Here is a 14,864-nt window from a genome sequence, read left to right on the forward strand (position 1 = left end):
ATTCTAAGTCTACAAGTTTACACCTGCCAGTTGGCAGGCTGGTTTCATGAAAATAAGAATTTCAAAACCCTCCCCTTTTCCTCATGTGCATGAAGACCCCTTCTGTGCAGACGTCAAGCCACGTGGAAGCCGCTTCTCCACGCACTGCTATCCCATGCCTCTGTGATATGCATGAAAATTCCACCACCACATGGATGAGAACGAGAGCATCATGCGTCTCTTCTCAGTCAGCCTTCTGTGGGGAGGGAGTTTGCCGGCCAGGTGGGGGTGAGACCTCTGCAACTGGCCCTGCCCATATGCTTGCGGTATTCAATGCTGCAGCCATGTGGGCTAGCCCTATAGAGCAGCAGCTCCTAGCCCGCTTTGTATCTTAGCGAGCCCCAGGAAATCCCCCAGATCGCTGATAAGAATAGATTGTGCAAACGAAGCACAGGCAGACGTCTGCTTATTTTACATGCATTGTTTCTTCTTCTTGGACGAATGTTTGAAAATTGTTGTAAAGACAGAGTTTGGGGTAACTTTGACTGCCCTGGAAAGTTCTCCCTTAAAACAGACAAGAGTATCTTTGTTGTCAAAACCTTGCATTATCTTACAAACATGCTTGAAGAAGAAGAAGAGTTGGTTTTTATACGCCAACTTTCTCCACCGCTTAAGGAAGAATCAAACTGGCTTACAATCACCTTCCTTTTCCCCTCCCCAAAAAGGGCAAAGAAGCAGCAGCGTTGGTTTATGTGCCAACTTTCTCTACCTTTCGAGGAGAATCAAACTGGCTGACAATCTCTTTCCCTTCTTCTCCCCACAACAGACACTTTGTGAGGTAGGTGGAGCTGAGAGAGTTCCAAGAGAGCTGTGACTAGCCCGAGGTTGCCCAGGTGGCTTCGGGTGTAGGAGTGGGGGAAACCAAGCCGGTTCACCAGATTAGCCTCCGCCGCTCATGTGGAGGAGTGGGGAATCGAACCCGGTTCTCCAGATCAGAGCCCACCGCTCCAATCTCTCTCTCTCTCTCTCTGTTTCCTTCCTCTGTTTTCTCTCTCTCTCTCTCTCACTCCCTCCTTTCCCCCACCCCCATTTTGCTCCGTTAATGCTCGCCCGCACAAACTAATGGCTCGATTTGATTCCAGCTCTCTCCCCCCACACACACACACACTTTGCTGACATCATAAATTATCCAGATCTAAATGGACAACATTCATTAGCCAGGCACTTTACGGAAAGAGCTGGCTCAGGAGCGGTGCGCCTGAGCAATACTGCTCTCCCCCCCCCCTTTTTATTAAAAGTTAAAATGCTCCTGGCTGTCACGGAATGAAGGGAGAGGAGGCGGGCGACGGCAGGTTAGAGGACAGTGCGGCAGAACTAATAAATAAAAATAATAGCGATTACCGTTGGCTGAGTGACCCGGGGAGAAGAGAAGCCAGGCCATTTGTTGTTTCCTTTTCACTTGTCAACAGCCAGTGGCTTAAAAGCCTTAGCCTTTGTTCCGGGGGGCCTAATAACACCTGTTGGGATGATGGGGAGACAGCTGTCAGAGAGAGGAGAGGAGAGGGTTGGGGAGGACCACTGGGGCCGGAGGAAGCCGAGGAAGAACAGGCCCCTGAAATAGTCCCAATAACATATGCCTCGGTGGAGCCGTAAATGGAGATTTCACATCTAAAGGTAAGGATGGTTGAACTCCTCTTTTCTCTCCCCACCACATGCACATGAGAAATGCTAGAGAATGCTGCTATGAGGAACTCTTCCTGGAATGCTGGAGACACTGTACTTCTGTGAGGGCCAGTGTGGTGTAGTGGTTATGAAGTGGTGGTTTGGAGCAATGAACTCTAATCTGGTGAACCAGGTTTGATTCTCCACATGAGCAGCGGATGCTAATCTGGTGAACCAGGTTGGTTTTCCCACTCCTACACATGAAGCCAGTTGGGTGACCTTGGGCTAGTCACAGCTCTCTTAGAGCTGTCTCAGTCCCACCTACCTCACAGGGTGTCTGTTGTGGGGAGGGGAAGGGAAGGTGATTGTAAGCCGGTTTGATTCTTCCTAAAGTGGTAATGAAAGTCGACATAAAAAAACCAACTCTTCTTCTTCTTCTTCTTCTTCTTCTTCTTCTTCTTCTTCTTCTTCTTCTTCTTCTTCGTTAGAGTAGTGATCCCCACCATAGTACCTCCTGATGGATTTCCTGGCTCCCATTTGCTTCTTCCCCAAGGAAGAAGCTGGTCTTTGCTTTCCTCAGCTTCACTGGAGCAGGAGAACCCACAAACATCTGGCTTCATAGTAGTCAAGATGCTTGGCTTGCAACTTCCTGCCATTTTTTTATGGGCCCCAGTCATTTTACGTTGGCATCCATTCCTAGTTTTAAAAGTGCCCCAGGGCTCAACAAGATTGGGGCTGTCTAAGCTAGAGTGGCAGCATGGTGTAGTGGTTAAGAGCGGTGGACTCTAATCTGGAGAACAGGGTTCAGTTCCCCACTCCTCCACATGAAGCCAGCTGGGTGACCCTGAGCCAGTCACAGCTCTCTCCGAACTCTCTCAGCCCCCACCTACCTCACAGGGTGTCTGTTGTGGGGAGAGGAAGGGAAGGAGATTGTAAGCCGGTTTGATTCTCCTTAAAATGTAGATAAAGTTGGCATATAAAAACCAACTGTTCTTCTTCAGATGAGGATCAGGGCTCTAATTACCTCTCAGCTGTGAAGCTCTAGTTGCATGAAGCTCTTTTACCACGTAGTTTTTGGTGATTCTTTGAGTGACGTGGTGCCACTCCCTGTTTCCCTTGGAAGGGACATCGCACCCCATGTGTTGCTGGCATCCCCTAGGTTCCCCGCATGTCCCAGTGGGTACCAGCCAGTGGATGGCAACCCTAGGCTGTGGTTCTCCTCCTGGAATTACAGCTGATCTTCAGATGACAGAGCTCAGTATCCCTGGTGAAAACGGCAGCTTAAGATGATGGACTGTATTGCATCACATCCCTGCTGAGCTAACACACCTCCCAAACTCCACTCTTCCTAGGCTCTGCCCCCAAATTCCCAGGAATTTCTCACAGTCTGATGTTGGCAACCCTAGGCCCCACATACTGGCTGCTTAAAAGCAAAATAGTAATTATATTAGTGGGAGATGCATTCATAAAACTCATATGGTCAGATCTAATTTGACCTTGGAAGGGATGAGGCAAAGTGACTGTCCCAAGTTTTGGTCAAACGTTGGGCCCAGGGTCGGGTCCGGCCCCTTGAGAATGCTTATCCGGCCTGCAAGCCAGCCCGGGCAGCCGCCACCACCCCACTCTCAATCTGGGCTGGGTTGCCCACTGCGGTCTCGATCTGGGCTGGCGAGAATGATCCGGACTGACCATGTGACAGTTATGTCTCATCTGGCCCTTGTAATAAATGAGTTTGACACCCCTGGCATAAGCCGTTTCGGGGCTCCATCCAGAAGAATGACAGGGTACTAGTGAAGTAACTCAATAATAGCCAAACAAGAAGCGTTTGAGGTAACCTGACACCACACCGTTCAAAATGTTAAATCTTTAGGGTTGCCAGGTCCCACCTTGGCTCCAGCGGGAGGTTTTTAGGGCGGAGCTTGAGGCGGGGATCGCGTGCACGTGGTCGCACCAAAGCGATTGCACCACTTCCGGTTTACACCCAGAAGCGCCACATGGCAACGGGCCTTTTACCGCTCAAACTGGGAGTTTGAGTGGTAAAAGGCCTGTTGTGATGTGGCGCTTCCGGGTGTAAACCGGAAGTGACGCGATCATGTTGGCACATAGGGCTGTCGATTCGGTTTGGCCCGAACCAAAAAACAGCCGAATTTCCCCCGATTCGGCGGTTTTTAATTCGGATGGAACCGAACTCAAAAAAGGCTGGAAACCAGGGAGCCGAATTCGGCGAGTTCGGGGTGTTCAGCGAATAAATTCAGCAAATTCGGGGTTCGGCACAGCAGCATAACCGTCAGTTAGTAAGCAGCATTCTCCCGCGGCCAATCGGTGGCCAAGCAGGGTCTTCTTCTGGCCAATCAGTCACGATTGAGCATGTGATCCCAGCTGCTGCGTGGCCCGGGGAGAGAAAGAGAGAGTATCTGTTTGTGTGAGAGAGAAATCCCTGTGTGTGGGGGGTGCATGTGCACATTCGCTCCTTTCCATGGCTGCAGGGGGCTCATTCTTGGGGGTGCAGCCCCCAAACTTTCAGCGTAGCTTCAGATGAGCCTTCTTGCAAGAACCCCCAAGTTTTGTAAAGATTGGGTCAGGGGGTCCTGAGATATGGGTCCCCCCCTTTCCCTATTGGGATGAATGCATCTAGAGAGCGGCAAATCCAAGGCAAAACCTCCCGTGCTTAAATGGAATCATATTGGATTACCCAGTCCCTCCTGATGGAACAGAAGACATCCACAGTAAGACCCCTTTTGGGGCTTTAATCTATAATTTTTTTCCGTGTGTATGTGGGGGGGAAGCAGAGTCTGTGGGGGGGCAGTTTCTGTGGGGGGGGAGCCAAAGGAGGCTTTCGCCCATTCTGCCGAGGGGTGTGTGACCGCTCACCTCCGTGTGAGTGTGTGTACTGCTTTTAAAGTTAAGTTTAAAGTTGAGTCTGTGCGGTGGCTAGCGAGTCTCTCTCCGCTCGGCACCCTTGGTGTCGAGCCTCCTCCTTGGTGTTTTTCACAGTTTTTGCCTCTAGCCTGGGGTTGAGTGCAACGGGGCGGCTTGCGTGAGATCCCCTGCGTCTTGGATTTTTTCCCCGTTGGGGGGCAACCTCTTCCGGGCCCCATATCTCGGGACCCCCTGACCCAATCTTTACAAAACTTGGGGGTTCTTGCCAGAAGCGTTTCCTCAAGCTACCCTGAAAGTTTTAGACCTCTACCCCCAAAAATGTTCCCCCGGAGCCGCAGAAAGGCGTGAGTGCATTTTTAATGACTTTATTCGGCCGAATTTCCCCCCGAACTCAAACTAGGTGCCGAATTCCACGGATCCGAATCGGGGGAGTTTGGACTTCAGCATATCCCAAATCGAGACGGGCCAAATTCTGCCGAATCCGAACTATACCGAATTTTTTTTCCAACAGCCCCATTGGCACGGCTGCGCATGTGCTTGATCCCCGCTTCCAATTGCCCGCCAATCTAAGCAACCTGGCAATCCTATTAATCTTTCATTTTCTTCCGTAGACGATTTTGATTGGGAATGATTTCCCCAGGTAGCCTCATCCAACATTAGCTTCAGTTCATTGTTTGTGTTTGGGGCACATTTAATTGAGGATGGTGCATTTCCCTCGCCAGCGCATTCTGTTTGGCCATAGCGCCAAAACCCCAGCCTGTCACGATCCCAGAATGTGGGCTACTGTTGCTTTAACTCGGCAAGCTACACAGAAGTCTCCTGTTTCTTTACGAGCAGCACCAGGGTGAATATTTTGTCTAGCTGCAGGGGAAAAGCTTTGTCACGGACTTCGCTGACAATAGACTTAGAAGTAAAACGGTCGGCTTTTGGTGCCTGGAGGTTCTGTAGCCCATTGTTAGTTCACAATGGATTTCTATTGCTGCATTCCTGCTTTGCAAAGGTTTGTTAGCTTTTAATGACTGACAGTCTTCTACCGCAAATACCATGGTATTCTAGCCTGTTTACTTACTACTCAAGGAGGGTTTTTTAAAAAGAAAAAACAGCAAGGAGAGGGGGGGTGGAGAAAAATGTGTATATAACCTATTCAAGTTTGTAGGATTCTTTTTTTTAAAAAAAAGCCTCTTTATAAAACTATTTGCTAGGAAAATGCATGCCTAGGGTGTGTTTGTAATAGTCAGTGAAGCAGATAGAAATCGTCTTATTATGAACTCTTGATAACAACAGCGTATTTCCATAATACAAAATGCAGGGAAATTTCCATTTTCATGTTGTTGTGTGTAATTTCTCAGCTTTGTATGTTCACAGGTAGCAGCGACTGAGACAGCCTGTTGAGGCAAAGCACAGTCCCTTCTTTTGATGTTGCGGCTGATAATTGCTGTAGTTAATTTTTCAGCGCGGAAAGTATTACATATTTCATATTAAAGGCAATCAAAACATTTCTGTGCAGATAAATAGGTTTAGTGCCAGGACCTTTATTTATTAAAAATAGTCATACCCCTCCCTTCTGACTATCCCAGTCAGTAGCACAAACACGATTAAAACATGGGGGGGGGGGGGGGAGAATCAGTGTATCCAAAATTAATCTAATTGAAAAATGCCACACCCACAGTATGAGTTTCACACCGCCTACTGTGCCAGCCTAAAGTTTGCTGAAACAAAATACTCTTTCCTTGACTTGAAAAGGCTGGCAGAGAATTAGGAGCCTTTCTTAGGAAGGTGTTCCATGGTCTTGCTGCCACCACTGAAAAGGCTGTGTCATGTATGGCTACGGTGGGGAAATACAGAGAAAGGCCTCTTAAGGTTGCCATCCTCCAAGTGTGGCCTGGAGATCTCCCAGAATTACCACTGATCGCTAGACTACAGATGTCCATTTCCCTGAAGCATATAGCTGCTTTGGAGGGTGGAATCTATGACACTATACCGTTCTGAGGTCCTTCCCCTCACTGTCCCCTAAACCTCACTGTCCCCAGGCTGCACCCCAAATCCCCAGTTGGCAACCCTACCTTCAAATTGCACAAGGAGGTTCATATGGAGGTTACTGTGACAACAACCTAATATCAAGTTAGATGGACAGTTTGCCTAAGATTACTTAGTGGGTTTCACTGTATGAGATAGGGTTGCCAGCTCTGGATTGGGAAATACCTGGAGATTTTGGGGATGGAACCTGAGGAGGACCAGGTTTGGGGAGGGGATGGACTTCAATGGGATATAATGCCATAGAGTCCACCTTCCAAAGTGGCCATTTTCTCCAGGTGAACCAATCTTGGTCACCTGGAGATCAGCTGTAATCCCAGGAGGTCTCCAGCCTCCACCTGGAGATTGGCAACCCTAGTACAATAGTGAGTCCCCACATCCATCTCCGTTTTCTATCTAAAGCTTCACAGTAGATCTTTTGTCCTGAAGATTAAAGGTGTACATATTAAAATGTATTGAACTATATCTGTAGCCGTACTTCACTAAAAAAAAAAAAAAAAAAGTTGAGTATAATATTTTGGCTCTGAAACTTATGAAGCTCTCTCCCAAAGTTCTGGCAAACATAGCAGAATTATCCACACTTGTATCTACTATACCATGTGGCTATTCCAGAGAAACGAACAGGAAGTTTCAGTTACATTCATATTTGTTACATCAGTGAGCATTATGCAGTCTCATATTATCAGCGTTCTTATCATTTTAACGCTTCATGTAATTCAACAACACGGTACCAACTGTTGTGTCAAGCGCCCAGTTACATTTTGAACTTCTAATTAAATGCCAGTCCCAGCTGTGAAATATGCATAAACCAAAATGATTTGGTGCAGCACTACATAAGTAACTACAAAACCCATGATGCAGTACCTCATATCCATGTTGTATCCATGAATCCTAACAAATCTGCTGACGCTGAAAAAAAAAATCTGGTGCGTGTTTCCAGATCAGCAGAACTTGAACCAGGTTTTTGCGCCGGTGATTTGAAGGTGCACTAATTCAAACTTCTTTAGTGTTCCCTTTATTCCTGGAAACGTTCCTGGGCCCGCCAAGTTTGCACATGTCTTGTTCTAAATTGGTATTAAAAGCACTCAACTTGAACTCAGAAGATACGGGACAGTTTAGTTCCTTCAATCCCAAAGTTCTGCAGAACCAAGAAGCCATTGTCAAAAGTTTTGCAATACAAACTGATTAGTTCAGTCATCCAGTACAAAACAATCATGGCTAGATTATCCCTTTTGTCTCTTTCTCTGACTTTTATCTGCATTCTCATCTTTTTTACAATGCCATTTTAGGCAACTTGAATCTCCTAGCCTTGAGAGCCTTTGGGCAGAAATGAAGGAGAAATTTAGGGCTATTGAGTTCTGAAAGGGACTTAAGAACAAACAGAAAACAGTTGGGACTTTCGCTCAGTGACATTCCATGTAGGAAGTCCTTGGTTCAATCCTGAGCATCTCCAGTTACCCGCATTCTCAGGTAGCAGGGGCTGTGTAAACCTGCTCTGTGTCCAAGAACCTGAAAAACAGCTGCCAATCAGAATATATTGTGCTGGATTCAACAGACCAATGGCCTGTCTTGATTGAAGCCGACTTTGCGTAGATAAACTGGTTAGTCCTGCAATGAGTTCCGTACTATATAAGAAGAAGAGTTGGTTTTTATATGCCAACTTTCTCTACCACTTAAGGGAGAATCAAACCGGCTTACAATCACCTTCCCTTACCCTCCCCACAACAGACGCCCTGTGATGTAGGTGGGGTTGAGAGAGCTCTAACAGAGCTGTAATTTGCCCAAGGTCACCCAGCTGGCTTCATGTGTAGGAGTGGGGAAACAAATCCAGTTCAGCAGATTAGCCTCCGCCGCTCATGTGGAAGAGTGGGGAATCAAACCCAGTTCACCAGATTAGCCTCCGCCGCTCATGTGGAAGAGTGAGGAAGCGAACCTGGTTCTCCAGATTAGAGTCCCACCGCTCTTAACCACCACACCGGCTCTCTGAACACCCTGTAGGGCTGCTTCCAGTCTGGTTAGAGAGAACTGGGCTAGTCTGACTCGCTCATAGGCTTCACAGGTTCACTTTTATCACCTTCCAATTTGCGTACACCTGTTGATGGAGCCAGTGTAGCAAGAGATCTGTACACATGAGCTTCAGGGACTAAATCTTCTCTACACCAAGGACTCCCTGTGTCCCTGATTCCTGAGAGCACTTAACTGATGTGGGGAGGGGAGGCTACACATTAAAAAAAAAAAATCTCCAGCAAAATTAGCCAACCACGATAATGAAGGTTCCTTGTAATGCCTTTTTATTTCTGTGGAGGAAATTAACCAGTTGCTCATAATTGTATGGTCTCTAGGCCAGACGGTCCCTTTGAAAAGTTAACATGTACTCTCTTTCAGTTCCTAGTAGGGGGTAAACAAATGCCGGCGCAAACACACATCAGCCCAACTGTGGAGAATAGCAGTTGCATGTCTTAGATGTAGATAGTAAGTGTGGGCATTGTTATTTAGATGGAACACACTGGAGCACTTATCTTTTAGTACACTCCATTTTCGAACTGAATGCCGCGCTAATCGCGGGATTTGAAAGCTATTGTAATTGTGCACCCTTCTAAATGCTGACAAGAATATACAATTACATTGTTTGGAACCGAGGTTAACGTTCTCTGGTGCTGGATTAGCATTTGTATTTATGTGTGCGTTAAAAAACTCCGGCCAGCACATAAGGGAAAAAAACCAAGGTCAGGATGCAAGAGTGATAAATGGTGAACCCCCATCCATGCCCTTGGTATCTCCTGCATAAATACTGAAGATATATATTTAAAACGAGTGATATGCATATGAATGACTGATTGATGTGTCGCCAGGCATTGTGTATGCAATTTTCCAAGGCATCTTAGCTGGCCACTGTTGAGAGCCAGTTGCTCGATTGGATGGACTGTCCACCGTTGGGGTTTCTTTTGTGTTTGTGTCTTCCTAAGAGATAGAACAGCTAGATTCTAGTCCAGTAGCACTTTAGAGACCTTGCCTCGAATTAGGGCTAAATGCTCTGGGAACAAGCAGATGGCTTATAATGATCAAATTTTGGCTCCGCACGTTCCTCAGATCTAACCCCTTCAACCCGGTCTGGTTAATAACTGACCATCATCAATCAAAATGGTCCAAACGGATTCTCAAACTCAGAGCAATCGGAGTTCCACTAGATGCTCTCTTTTACGTCTGACGAACAGCAAGCTTATAGGCTATCGAAACAAAGAATACTAGCCATAGAGAGGCAAACTATGTTCTTATCAGCATGCAGGATCTGCTCCCCGCTGGAACTGAGTATCTACCTCACCTTTGGAGCTTTACCGACTTATTTCTCCTGCTTAACATCTCCGCAACTCCGCCAGGTTTTTATGTTAGCTTGCCTGAACATCATTTGGGGTAGATTTAAGAACTGTCTGTAATCAGACTTGTTCATGCTCACAGGACCAACCAGAAACAGTGGCTCATGTGTTGCTATATTGTGCTTTTTCTGTGTCCCTACGGGAAACATACATTGACCTGCTGATGCAGGATATTTTCTATCTCCCCGCAAAGGACAAAGTGGCTTTTCTCCTGACTGATCAGCTCCCATGTACCACAGAGGAGGTAGCAAAGTTTCTTTTAGCTGCTATGAGGATTCGAGGAACCAAGCGGAAATCCGTTGATTGTTGTCATGATTGATTTATTTTATTTATATATAAACTGTATTATTTTATCTGGATACAACTATATTTAACGATTGCAAATGTAATTCATATGCCATTAAAGGTTGATATAGATAGATAGACCTTAGAGACCAACAATATTTTCAGGGTATAAGCTTTCGTGAGTCAAAATGCCCTTCTTCAAGTAGGAATGGAGACCTGAGTCTTTATATCTCCATTCCTACTCGCATCTGGCAAAGGGAGCTTTGACACTTAAAAATCTTGTTGGTCTCTAAGGTGCTACTGGATTCGAATCTAGCTGTTCTACTGCAGACCTACATGGCTACCCTGTGAAACTATATAAGGCAGGGTTCCCCCATCATCCGGCTGTCTAGATTTCGTAATGTTTGCAAAGCGTTTTCCATCCTGAACTTTAATAATAATATTATTATTATTATTTTTGTTTCCCATGTACGTGTTACCGGGAGGGGGGGGGGACAACTTGCCCCAGCATGTTCACCACCACACTATGTTTAAACACATCATAAAGTGGATGTAATTGTAAACACACCAAGGGATGTAATTACATGTAGCAGATTTAGGCACTAATTCTTTGCCTTTTTTATTTTTCCCCCCTCTCTGCATTTTTATCAACATAATTATAATTTTTTTTTTTACTGCAGACTAACACCCTGAAGTTGACAGGCTCCCATTATAAGCAGAAACTTGTTCTCTAAATTGAAAAACAATGAGCGACAGGTTTCTATGCGCCCATTGTCACGGGGAGCGGCTTTGTTCCGGGAGAGGAAAAAGCTAATGATTTTGAAACAGCAGGTGACAAAACAGATTCTTTTTTCCTCCCCCTCCCCTCGCTCCCCTCTTATCAGTTTGTTGATGAAGTCATTATGAACTCGGGACCAGGATAGGGTAGGCTTTATTTTTAGCAGATAGACTTTTAATGAGTTCTATTGTGCAGTCAGTCATGTTGATTCGCTTACGAGATTTTCCCCCCCTTCTCTCCCTTTTCTCCTTCATTCAGAAACCCCTAGTATTGAAAAGCTACTATCAAAAGATTGGAAAGACAAGCTTCTTGCCATGGGATCAGGGAACTTTGGAGAAATAAAAGGTAACCCCTTTTGTTTGGTTTGTTTGGTTTTCGATGGAAGGGATTCGGCAGCAAAGGCAGTATATATGATTTCGGTTAGCACTGACCAAGTCCTGTTGCTCCTTCCAAGGGTACGCTTCTTTGATGGATGAATGAATGAATGACGGTTTGGGGGCCGTGGCACAGAGTGTTAAGCTGCAGTATTGCAGTCAAAAGCTCTGCTCACGACCTGAGTTCAATACCGACGGAAGTCGGTTTCAGGTAGCCGGCTCGAGGTTGACTCAGCCTTCCATCCTTCCGAGGTCAGTGAAATGAGTACCCAGCTTGCCGGGGGTAAAGGGAAGATGACTGGGGAAGGCACTGGCAAACCACCCCGTAAACATAGTCTGCCTAGTAAATGTCGGGATGTGACATCACCACATGGGTCAGTAATGACCCGGTGCTTGCACAGGGGACTGAGATTCCTGAATCTCAGGAATGCACGGTAAGATAACATACTTCTTCTCAGGAAGGGGTCGATTCTAAGAGCATAGGCACTGAAAGGCACTGACCCGCTTCAGGACCGGGACAAGAATTTTGTACTTCTTTTAGTTCATTATTCTACCAGGGATCCAGAAGTCATAGCCTTGAAGTCTATGAGAACTCCATTAATAGCTAGGATCCAATGGAATTATTTCTTTTCTTGAGAGCATGCTACGACTCGGAGGGAGGGGTTCTCCGCCTGCATCCAGAGCCAGCTGTATTTCACCATCAGTGTCCGGCGGTTTGTTTTTCTCCAAACCCCTGGTGCCCGAGACACTTCCAGTGGAAACTGAAGCACTGGGGCGTGGGGGAGAGTTACCATTGCCAGCTTCAGGTTGGGAAATTCCTGGAGATTTGGGAGTGGAGCCTGGAGAGGGGAGGGACCTCAGCAGGCTGTAATGCTGTAGAGATCAGCGGTGATTCCCGGAGATCTCCAGGCCCCACCTGGAGGTTGGCAACCCTAGGGAGAGTCTACAGTGGGATGCTAATGTTGAATTGGGGGAAAGACATTGGATGCACGTAGAAGTCACAGTTCACCATCTCCAGAAGCCAGTAGTGTGGCAGTGGCATAGGGTTGCCAACCTCCAAGTACTAGCTGGAGATCTCCTGCCATTACAACTGATCTCCAGCTGATAGAGATCAGTTCACCTGGAGAAAATGGCTGCTTTGGCAATTGGACTCTATGGCATCGAAGTCCCTCCCCAAACCCCGCCCTCCTCAGGCTCCGCCCCCAAAAACCTCCTACAGAGGCATTCTATAACAGGCCCCCACGGCAGCCAATCTATGCCTGCTCTCTGAGTATGGGGTGCAAGACTTATCGAGAAGAGGTTGTTCTCCCTGTTTCCATGAGCAGCAGGAAGACTAAGGGAAACCTCTAGAACAGGGTTATCAAACTCAATTGTTATGAGGGCCAGATATGACATAAATGTCACTTGGTCAGGCCAGGCCGGGCCATACCTCATCAACTTAGATCAAGGGGGTGGGGCTGGCTCGTGGGCTGGATGAGAGCTCTAAAGGGGCTGGATGCAGCCCTCAGGCCTTATGTTTGACACCCCTGCTCTCGAAGGTGTAAGTTTCTTCAGATGGGAGATCCTTCAGATCATGGCTGTAATTTTTAAATGAAATGAAATGAATTTCTCAATCACCCCTAATTGGGGTGGGGCATTCCCTGCCCCAAGCTCCCACTGCTCCAAGGGGTGGTGGAAGAAAAGTGAAAAATCAGAGTTGTCATCTTACGTCACTTCCAGTTTCCCCAGAAGTGATGGAGGGTAGCTCTAGGAATTTCTGGAAGCTCTGTGGTTTTACTATAGAGTTTTTGTTGATTCCTAGAGCCGCCCTATGTCACTTCCAGGGTTTTACCGGAGGTGATGTAGCAGTGCATATGACATCATGGCACCTCCATGTCCCACTCCCAAACCTAACTAACTTACTGGGATCCTTTAACTGGAGCCAGCAAGGATTTAATCTGGGACCAACTACCTGATTTTTTGAACTCCAGATGCCAGGGATTGAACCTGTGGCCTTCTGTGTTAGAAGCATATGCTCTAACCACTGGGCAATAGTCCCTTGTGTATTTAAGAAGACTTTACAAATAACAAGTTATGGGTTGTCGTTTTCATTTGTCTAGCTGATTTTCACCCATAAATTTTTCCATTACGCCAGTTTTTCCATTACCTTCATAGCTGGCCTCCGCATCCTTTCCCACCCCCTAACTGGTCATGGGGTTTTATTTCCTGACCAGGTTTTTCTCCCAGTGGCTGTTATCTGTCACCCACTAATGAATGCCATCTTGTTTTATTGTGTTTTTTTTATGAAGTTAGGACGTTTTAAAGTATGTTTTTAACTTATGTTTTGTGATTTATGTTGCGACCCGTGCTGAGCCTGGTTTGCCGGGAATGAGGGCAGGCTAGAAATGCGAATAAATAAATAAATAAATAAATAAATAAATAAATAAATAAATAAATAAATAACGTCAAGATGACAACTTTGTTGAGAACTGAGTCTTGGTGGCTTCACTGATCCCATCAAACAAGACCCATTAAGGGAATAAAACTTTTACTGGGTCAGCTGGAAGCCAGCTTTCAAATGGTACACCCGTTCTTTGTGTGTAGATGTCGAGGGTGTGATGTATGGGTTTTTGTTTTGTTTTTTAAGGGGGTGTTGGGGGTTCCGGCTGGTGGCAAGCTGGTTGTTGGTGTTGCTGTAGAGAAGGCAGTCTGCTCGGAGTCCCTGAGCGCTCATGCCTTCGGAGGGCAATCTCTTCTCTCTCTTTCTTGGCTCTTTTCCTTTTATGAGTTAAAGTGGAAGCGGGTGGCTGCTATGAGCAGCTTCCACAAAAGAAAATCTCCCACCCTTTTGGCCTTGCTGGGGGGGGGGGGCAGGAAAGTGAAAGAAGGGGCCTCAAAGAAGGGAGGTGCGACTTGAAAAAAAGAATTGAGACGTCTGTGTTGTGTTTGAGGCTCATCTTTTAGAATACAGCCACGAGTCCTGGAGAGCCAGCATGGTGTAGTGGTTAAGAGTGGTAGTTTGGAGCGGTGGACTCTGACCTGGAGAACCAGGTTTGATTCCCCCGCTCCTCCACATGAGCAGCGGAGGCTAATCTGGTGAACTGGATTTGTTTCCCCACTCCTGCACATGAAGCCAGCTGAGTGACCTTGGGCTAGTCACACTCTCTCAGCCCCACAAGGTGTCTGTTCTGGGGAAGGGAATGGAAGGTGATTGTAAGCAAGTTTGATTCTTCCTGAAGTGGTAGAGAAAGTAGGCATATAAAAACCAACTCTTCTTCTTCAACCTCTGTGGAAGAAGAGCCCCAGATCTCTGGGAAAGTTGGACTTGGGTAGCATGGTGATTGGACGTGTTTGAATCAGCTTCACCGGCCGCCTGGGGAAACTTTTCAGATGACTCCCGCTTAAAACCCCAGGAGTCAGAAGACAGGCCAGTCCCAAAATTCACTGTCTGTATTCATACCAACCATCAAGACCAAGCACGCTGATTTATGTCCTTAAAAGTTATTTCTTCCCAAGGGG

At 46.6% G+C, this 14,864-nt stretch overlaps 1 protein-coding gene across 3 annotated transcripts in view; it reads left to right on the forward strand.

Moving 5' to 3' along the window:
* The window catches only part of SOX5 (SRY-box transcription factor 5), a 444,166-nt gene that overhangs the window by 186,721 nt on the left and 242,581 nt on the right, over nt 1-14,864 (forward strand). For all 3 annotated transcript variants that reach the window (XM_056846727.1, XM_056846729.1, XM_056846728.1), the window contains exon 4: nt 11,251-11,337. In XM_056846727.1, the coding sequence (XP_056702705.1) occupies nt 11,251-11,337 (87 nt within the window). The remainder of the gene's footprint in view (nt 1-11,250; nt 11,338-14,864) is intronic.

The sequence above is a fragment of the Euleptes europaea genome, chromosome 3 (assembly GCF_029931775.1).
Source record: "Euleptes europaea isolate rEulEur1 chromosome 3, rEulEur1.hap1, whole genome shotgun sequence".
Taxonomy (NCBI): domain Eukaryota; kingdom Metazoa; phylum Chordata; class Lepidosauria; order Squamata; family Sphaerodactylidae; genus Euleptes; species Euleptes europaea.